The sequence below is a fragment of the Balaenoptera borealis genome (assembly GCF_965194805.1).
Source record: "Balaenoptera borealis genome assembly, chromosome: 11".
Classification (NCBI taxonomy): domain Eukaryota; kingdom Metazoa; phylum Chordata; class Mammalia; order Artiodactyla; family Balaenopteridae; genus Balaenoptera; species Balaenoptera borealis.
This window is the reverse complement of record NC_138868.1, coordinates 28,247,596-28,256,896: the sequence shown is the minus strand read 5'-3', so window position 1 is coordinate 28,256,896 and position 9,301 is coordinate 28,247,596. Positions and strand designations below refer to the sequence as shown.

Sequence of the window (9,301 nt, the reverse complement as noted above, 5' to 3'; positions counted from 1 at the left end):
GTGTTCCCTATTATTCTCCTGACAGACAAAAGGGAAACAGCAAGTATTCCCTTCTGTCTAAAAGAGTAGCAAGTAAAAATGGCTTTGTGATTGTAAGAAATGTCGACTTAATTAGCTTTTTTCTTCCAGGTAATAAGTGTTTTCTCCAAGGAATGCCCAAAATTAACAACACTCTATGAAGAAGTTTTTATTTCCTTATCTCTTCCCACTTAAGATCCATAGATGCAAAAATCACACTCAAAGATGATAAGAAATCTTCATGGTTTATTGTTTTTGTAGATAACATTACCACAGTGAAAGTTAGAATCTGCATCCGCTGACATTTTGAAATCTTCCTTTGAGAGGTATGGCTCCTATGTCCTCCCAAACCTTAAAGATTATGGAAATCAGAAGTATCTTCTCTTATATCAAGAGTTCTTTGTTTGGAAGTTCACTAATGTTTTTCAGGTAGGCCTGTGAACCCCATGAAATGGTATGAGAAAAATATTTTTTGTATGTCATTTTGTAAGTTTATGGCTTTTCAAAAGATTCTCAAAGGAGTATATGAAACAAAACAGTAGGAGAACTCCTTTACAATAGTCTATTGAGGCTTTGAATGTTGTCAATACACTCATAAGTAATTTCACATAATTTTTGGATGTTTCTTCAAACTCGGCATTTGAGAACAAAATATATAATCATCACTGATAGATTTTAAGAATATGTGATGCCTAGTTTACACCATGACATTTACTCCATTTGCCCAATTTTGAGAAGTGTTTCTTGCCTCTGAAAAGCAGAAAGGACTATCCAACTATAACTCGATTTAATTTGACTCTGAGGATGGTAGTTGCTGAACAGCTGACTGAAATAAAATTCTATAAAGCAGACCCTCTATTCCCATTGAACTGCTGTAATTTTGGTTTGTGGTTTAGCACAAGAGTGGAAGATGGCTGAACCTTGTCTTCCCGTCACGTTGCTCTGGCAGTGGGACTGCTGGGCATTATCACTGAGCCCTGTCCTGAGTAAATAAAAATAAGGGTCTCTGCCCTCTAAGCAATTGTTATCTAGCTGGGGAGACAGAACATGTGCTCAATACCTATGCAATTTTCTTCCCAACAGGCCATGCTATAGAATGGAAAAAATAGAGAATGTATGTAGGTTTTCACTAGAATACAAAATCCCCGTGGCTAATGCTGCCCTTGATTGTCATACGTCTTATTATGAATTTATAGATAATCTATCAGTGTTGGTAATTCTTCAAAATCTGCCCATGAAAACTCCAGTTATTTTGAAGGACAAATTCTAGGACTAAATTTTTAAATAAACTACACAGATTTCTTTCATATTTTCCTAAGTTCAGAGTCTTCAGCAATCTAAATTGGACTTTCTGTCACAGTCTTATGTTTCCAAGTAGGTGAAGAAAGTTTTCTTTCCTGTATGGGAGAGAGAGAGAGAAAGAGAAAGAGAGAGAGGGGAAATAAATATATCATACACACACATATATACAGTTTCTTATATACATACATACATATATAGGAAGTTCAGTAGAAGTTGCTATTTTAAAAATGTTTATCAGAATAGGTGCATTAAAGCTTGATAAGGTTTGTAAAATTTATAGAGGCATCTCCTTCAAGGCCTGATGTGAGTTATGAAATCTAATTTTGTTTTCATAGCTCTGTGATAAAATTTTATCAGTGTTATAAAAGGGGTCTTTACTAAGACTGACCGGAAATCTGAACTATCTGACCAGGCAATAAAAACACATTCCTTAGCTGCAAAGTGTCAGACAAGCAAGGTTTAACTGAAATTGATCGATAAGTCTTCCTTTGACAGTTGAGTGCATTCACTTTACCTCATAGGATAATAGTTTTTTTTTTTCATGGTTTTTCCATCAATATCAGACTTCAGTGTTAGTAAGAAACAAGAAAGACATAAAAGGGAGAGAGACATGCCATCAAGAGAGAATGTTGCGATCTTTAATGGTAGAGCACTTGTGCTCAGATGAAGTGCTTGTGTGAGTGAGGGTTCAGACTTTCATTACTGATTGTTATGGGTTGAATTGTGTTCCCCCCACCAAAAATTCACATGTCAAAGTCCTAACCCCCAGCATCTTAGAATGTGCTCTTATTTGGAAATAGGGTTGTTGCAGATGTAATTAGTTAAGATGAGGTCATACTAGAGTGGGTTGTCCCCTAATCCAAAATGACTAGAAAATTTGGACACAGACAGGTACATGGGGAGTATGTCCCCGATGAAAGTGAGGCAGAGATTGGGGTGATGATTCAACAAGCCAAGGAATGCTAGATTGTCTACAAACCACCGGAAGCTAGGGCAGAGGCATGGGACAAATTCTTCCCTCACACGCTTTAGAAGGAACCTGTCCTCCTGGCACTTCGATCTTGGAATTCTGCCTCCAGAACTGTGAGAAAATAAATTTCTGTTGTTTAAGCCACCCAGCCTATGGTACTAGGCCTAACAACTAATACATGGATGAATACAGCCATTGGGGTAGAGAAGTGAGACCCCCTAGTGGCTTGCTATGTCCTGATGAATCACGCATGTGGCAGTGCTCTCCCACCGCCCACCTTGAGTTGGGCATCCAAATGCAGCTCACTTTGCCTAACTCAGCTGTCATCAGAGAAATTTTCCAAGCAGGCAGTGACTAAACCATAAAATTATTCCTTGAAGGCATCCAATGAAGGCATCCCATTCAGTTTTAGAATTGCCGATAACCATACCTACAGGCTTTGAGGTTAGACAGATCTGGGTACAAATATCAGCTCTGCCACTTATCAGCTGATGGCTTTGGCAAGATATTTCACCTCTCAGAAACTCAACTTCCCCATTTTTAAAAAGTAAAAGGAGAAGTAGGAAAAACCCATCTATTTCCAAGGGTGGTCAAGAGTATGGAATGAAACAGACAACAACAGTGTAAAAGTCCAACAGGGTGCCTGGCATGTGTACACACTCTGACAGCGTTAGTGCCCTTCTCTGTCCATGTTTATAATCGATCTTATTTGATCCTTATACCAATGGACTTGCCCAACAGTGCAGGAGGCAAGACTCCACTTAGGCCTTTGACACCAAGTCCAGAGATCTTTCCATAGGAGGAACCACTTCCAGTCCTTGGCCATCCCTAAGCTGTGTCCTGGCCTCCCTCTGTCACTCTGGTGAAATTTGGATTGGAATTCTGAGGCTGAAGATGATCTGGATGCAGGTTCTAGTAAACACCTATCAAAAGGCTCTACCAAGCAGAAGGATAGGCTCCTGGAATTCTGGCTGTCACAACTCTTGTTGCCCAATTGCACCTTGCTACTGAATCAGAATCAGACCTTTAAAGTTGGGTGGGACTTTAGAGATGGAAGAGTCTACTTTCCTTATTTTTAAGAAGAGGAAGCGGCAGCTCAGCTGGGTCCTCAGCCAGTTGACATCTAGTTAATGGTCTTATGAACAACAGGCTAATTTTCCTCCAATTTTATTGTGTCCCCAGTAGTCACAAAGTCAGCCCAGAAATGGAAGAACCAGAATAGATCCAAAGATATGTAAAATATTCTCAGAATAAACCTTTGCCTGATGAGCAATGTGGCTTTAGTCAAATCAAGGTCCTTCCTAACTCTATGATGCTTAGACCAAGTTAAGGTGAAAGTGGACTTCAAAATGTTGCTGGGACTGCCATATATTCAGTAAAAGGGGTGGGTGCATCACTGAGTGCTCTTTCAAACCTGCTCTCTGGCGGGGGTGATGCTTGCTCATCTTAGCCCCCAGCACCTCACGGCTCCTGGAGGAGCTCATGGCAGTTTCAGAGCAGGCAGAGGGGCCGAAGAGCAGTGACTCTTGTTTGGAAATCTCCTGAATTGGCTGACTCCCATTTACATGCTGTTTCTGGCAACAGAGATCAGTCTGGGTCACCTCTCTGCCACTGAATAAATATGCTGAAAATTATTACTATTTCAGACAAATGTTTAACTATTCTCAGATTATCTATGACACCAGAGGCCAAAGTCACAACAGTCTAACCTGGGAGTGAGTTTACTTTGTGATTTATGGAATGAGAATTCTGGGCGCTCTGTGGGACTAATTTAATACGAAACATTCAGATGTCTGTCTTATAATGCCATTCGTCTTTCCTTAGCCTGCCTGCACCAGGGGGCATGTGGTTCAGAGAGCAGGCTCTCCCTTCTCAGCCACAAATCATCACACTTGTGCAAGGGGGTGACACGTCTTCTCTTCCAAGCCAGGCTGCCTGCAGCAGTCAGGCAACCAGTTAAGGGTCCATCTGAGCACTGATGGGAGAAGAGTGTTTTCCACTCTATCGAGCCTTAGGAGTGTTTTGAAAGTTACAATGGGCAAAGAAGGGATCATAATCAACATTGCCTTGGTTTGCCTTCTGATAAAGGAAGCATAATCAGTCTATACTGTCTCGTCAAGTACAAGACTCGTTTTATAAGAAGGTTATGTGATATTCTATGGATTGATGTGACAATGTGTGTCTTCACTCAGATTGCTGTAGCAAAGTACCATAGGCTTATAAACAACAGAAATTTATTTCTCACAGGTCTGCATCCTGGAGTGGAGTGCAGATCTCTGGGAGCAAAGGGGTGAGAAAACCGAGACTGCAGGGCGAGGGGAGCACAGTCTTCCCAGGGGTGTGTGGTACCACGGGGCGGAGTGTGTTCTTCATTTAGATGACAGTCAGGGCCGCCGAAGGTTTTTAAGCAAGAGAGTAACACGATTTGATTTTCATTCTAGAAAGATCATTCTGGCTACTACTTGGATGAAGAATTGGAGAGGAGTGAGGCTGGGGGTGTACCATGACTAGTTAGAAAATCATCAGTATTATCCGTGGGAGCAATGACAGTGGCCTGAAGTAAGATAGTGTAAATAAACACCTTTGAAGTACTTAAAAATCCCACAAAGAAATCGCATTTTTTTCGTAATTACTGTTGTAAGTTGCTGAAATGAAAAGTGGCTTTTGTTGTCATTTCCTGAACGAGCCGGAGGATAGGGGTGCGGAGTGTTGCTCATGCTGTCTTGTGCTGCTGCTGCAGTTTGCCCCCACTGCTGTTGAGAACGCCTCCCTAGGAAGCCTCTTAAACACACAGCTTTAGTTCAATGCATCGTTGTGGCCCATGTCAACTTTATCATGGGAACTGGACATTAGGTAACAGAGAATACTACTCCTTGGGTGTCTTGGAACATAACAAGGATTGAAAGCTCAAACACAGTTGACGATGGTCAAGCCCAAAGAGCAGAACACACGTTTCAACATTGGGAAAGTTGGTAGGCAGGCTGGCCTCGCAGAGTGCAGGGAGAGGGAGAGATGGTAACAAAAATCAAAATCCACAATGGAATTCAGCCTGTCAAAATGACTGCATTAAACAAGAGGCAAGGAAAAGTCTGATAAAAAGGGTTTGACATTCTGAATTGATTTGGAAAAATTCCCTGGATGCCAGAGTGTCTTCAGTTTTGCCAGGATGTCTCTGCAAGATCCACTTCCTCAAACAGACTTAACTTGTATTCGGAAGTGTAACTTAAGAGTCCAACTGGTATCCATCCTGATATTGTAACCAAAGTCCTGATATTGTAACAGATTGCATCCTCAAGGTCATGCTGCTTGTACAGCAAAGACCACCAAGGTTACTCCATTAAAGTGAGTTTGGAGGATGCACCCAAGGACAAGCCTTTTACTGACCGAAGAGGACTAGAGATAGGCCAGCTGATTCCATTGCTAATGTCATCGCTCAGTGGTGAAGGGAGAAAATAATCATAACAACAGCAGAATTATGGGTTTATACTGAAAATGCCATGGAGCCCCTAATGCCAGCCAGATCCACAGCTTCCTAAGGAAGGAACAACCCACACCAACGTTGCCTACATAGGCAAGCTGTGCTTTGTATCATGTGATCCCTGACATCCTAATGTAAAGGGATGAGTAAAAGGCAGCTATTGGCTGGCCTCCAGCCATTCAGTCTTCCATCAGAAGACACAAAGGAAGTAATTCAGATGGTAGAGTGGCCCTAGAGACAAAAGAAATACAAAGGGAAGGCAGGAAACAGAAGCCATGAAGCAGCAAAAGTCATGAGAAGGCAAGTGAGCATTTTAGCCTAGAGCAGGAGGGCTCATGAAGAAGTAGGAAATTCACAGAAGCAAGAAGCACAGAGAAACAGGGAAGTCAAGAGCAGGAAGGGCAGACTATTGGGTGATCATTTGGACAGTCAAGCTCTGCGTCTGGAACAGAGACCACCGTGAAGCCTGTGTGCTGGGCTCTCCTTTGCTTTCCCCCTTCTTTGTTAACCCTCCTAACAAACCTCCACCTCCGGAGGTAAATCGAGTGTATCTCTGTAACTTGAAACCTGAGCAAGCTTAATATACGACGTCTAGTCCAGCTTTCATATTAGTTCCCTTTAACCACTTCTCACTTAAAAAAGAAAAACCCAGACTCCTCAGCATGACCTACAAGGCCCTCCAATCTGGCTGGCAGCCACCTGTCCCACCTCACTCCAGGCCTGTTACCCCAACATTCCGGCCTCTGTACTATCCAAGTAGCCACACATCTACTGCATTCACCTTTGCATGCCCAGTCCCCAGAACAGTAAGTGCCTGGAGATGCATACATATGAATTAGTTCTTTGAAAAGCTAATTTTCTTTATAGTTTCGGTCTTCTAAGGAACGTAGCTGTCTCCCAACCTATATGGATTTCATTTATGGGACGAGAGAACTACCTTGAAAATTAATGTTTCTGAGAGCACTTGTTAGTGAACCGAAATAATATCCTGTGCAATTTCACACTCTTAGATGAGCCTGCCAGGGATGCGGGTGGCTCAGGCTTCTGTATTAACTAGACTTAGAGCATACATGGAACAGAGAGGCTCAGCCCTCCCCCTAGCAAGCAGCTCCTCCACTGGAGAAAGGGTTACTTTACAAATAAGACCCCTGTCCCTGTTCCAAAACTCTCTCTCTCTTTGCACATACAAAAATGCATAAGAAAACTCCAGGAAGCTGGCTATTTCCTCACCCTCAAAATTACTCTGCTCCTTGATATATGTACCATAGCCCTGACATTATTCCTGTGACCTTTAAAATAGCAAGATTTTATCAGCACCGAAGGCAGCTTAATTAACACGGGAAGCTTCAGCACCTCAAACTTCCTTGTTTTGCTTCCAATGTGCTGATTACCATCTCTGGGTGGTCAGTCCCGACTCAAGAACATTTCCATTCTTTCTCGAGGAAATAGTGAGGAGAAAACATGAGGACATTTAGACTCAAACCCTCAGATGGGCAGCAAGTGCTTCGCTACTTTCGTAGCCCTTGACACAAAGGTAAAAGGGGCCACAGGGCTCTTAGAACTGGTAGTTAGCGCTTGAGCCACACCCAGCTGACAGGAACAGAACCTCAGCTGAGTTGCCCAGCGTGTGGTCAGCTACCACCCTCCGTGGCTGGGGCCTGTTCCTGCACACTCCCAGCCCCACCTCAGGTGTACAGAAGAAGAATCTCTGCCATTAAGCCTGGGACTCGGTATTTTATCAAGCTCCCCGGTGACTCCTGTGCACAGGAAACTTTGAGAATCATATTAAGGAATCATCCCTTGCCGATCCACAGACTGCTCCAGGGAGGACAGCTTTTAAAATGAAAGACAGAATTTAAAGGCCCTTCGAAGACAAAAAGCAAGGAAGACAGAGGAGCTACGGCCAAAAGGCAAGGAGAGAGAAGAACAGAAGGAAGAGGAAAAAGGGTGGTGGAAATAAAAACAGAATCAAATCTTGTGCTTTGGGGGCACTAACTCTAGCAGTTGTGGGAGGTGCCCTCCTCTCCTCCATTCCTGTCCAGCACAGTTTGCAGAGCAATTTAAGGAGAGCTGCTGGTGGTGGCATCTAGACATTCACCCCCCGCAACTGTCTTAGCTGGTCTGCCAGAACTGACATTCTTGGGCAACCGCACCTGGGGTTAAAACCCCAAGTTCAAAACTTCTAGAAATGATAAGTCAGGACCTAATGGATCCAGCGGTTGACTGAACGCTCTATCTACCCCTAAACCAGCACAGGAATACAGCAGACAATGAATGATAGCACATCCAATTCAGAATCACCACTGTACTTGCCATATAAATATAATTTCCTGTCTCCTTCTTCCTCCCTCCCCCAACCCAGTTGCACCATGGGCATAAGCACTTCCTCTCCCCTCATATATTTCTATTTGCACATATGGCACAGGGTGACAGCCTATTGATAGTAGTTTCATATTACAGACTTGCAGAATTAGGAAATGCTACAGCTGGCAGCAGGCAACCACTGAATGTCTGCCGTTACTCGGTTGGTCCATTTACTTTCATCAGCACTCCCCTGAGTGGTCTTTGTTGATCCTGCTTTGCATTTGCTTATGGCCAAGCAGCCCCAAACCATGCCTTTTACTTAGAATTCTAGCTTATTGTGTTAAGAACACAAAACTGCTGCTCTTTCTTTCTGCTTAACCTAGCCTTAGGAGGGGTTGAGATCTTTTCAGAGGCAGGAGGTAACTGGAGCCACTGATTTAATAAAAGCAACTGACTTCCCTGGTGGTGCAGTGGTTAAGAATCCGCCTGCCAATGCAGGGGACACGGGTTCGAGCCCTGGTCTGGGAAGATCCCACATGCCGCGGAGCAACTAAGCCCGTGCGCCACAACTACTGAGCCTGCGCTCTAGAGCCCGCGAGCCACAACTACTGAGCCCACGTGCCACAAATACTGAAGCCCGTGCTCCTAGAGCCCATGCTCCACAACAAGAGAAGCCACCACAATAGGAAGCCCGCGCACCACCGCGAAGAGTAGCCCCGGCTCTCTGTAACTAGAGAAAGCCCACGCGCAGCAAGGAAGACCCAGTGCAGCCAAAAATAAAAAAATAAATTTGTAAAAAAGAAAAACAAGCAACTGAGGGTCACCACTGGGTCCAAATTCCATTTACCTGAGGACATTTGCATCTCATTTTGCGACAATCTAGAATAACACAGACCTGTGGGTTTTGATCGCTCCCTTCCAAATGATGTCAGAAAAAGAACTGCTGTCTTGGTGAATCACAAATCTCAACAACACTCAGCAGCACACCTGGGCTATTAATAAAGGTTAGCTCACAAATGCTGCAACAGCCAGTGGCCACAATTTCTAAGTGATTCTTTTGCAAAAGAGAAGAAATTTATCTTTAGCTTTCTGTTATTATTTGCTTGCTTGTTTGTTGCTTTGTTTTCTTGATCCACAAAAAAATATTTAGTCATTATGAACAATCAAGAACAAAATGGAAATTCAGGGTTATCACACCACAAAGCTACATTTGGATTTTGAATCATTTC

General features: G+C 43.3%; 1 protein-coding gene across 1 annotated transcript in view; it reads right to left on the bottom strand.

Moving 5' to 3' along the window:
* Window positions 1-244: 244 nt before the first annotated feature.
* Window positions 245-9,301, bottom strand: part of DCDC1 (doublecortin domain containing 1) — a 471,890-nt gene continuing 462,833 nt past the window's right edge. Inside the window, exon 40 of the mRNA XM_082343680.1 lies at window positions 245-1,415. Coding sequence (XP_082199806.1) covers window positions 1,356-1,415 — 60 coding nt within the window. The 3' untranslated portion in view covers window positions 245-1,355. The remainder of the gene's footprint in view (window positions 1,416-9,301) is intronic.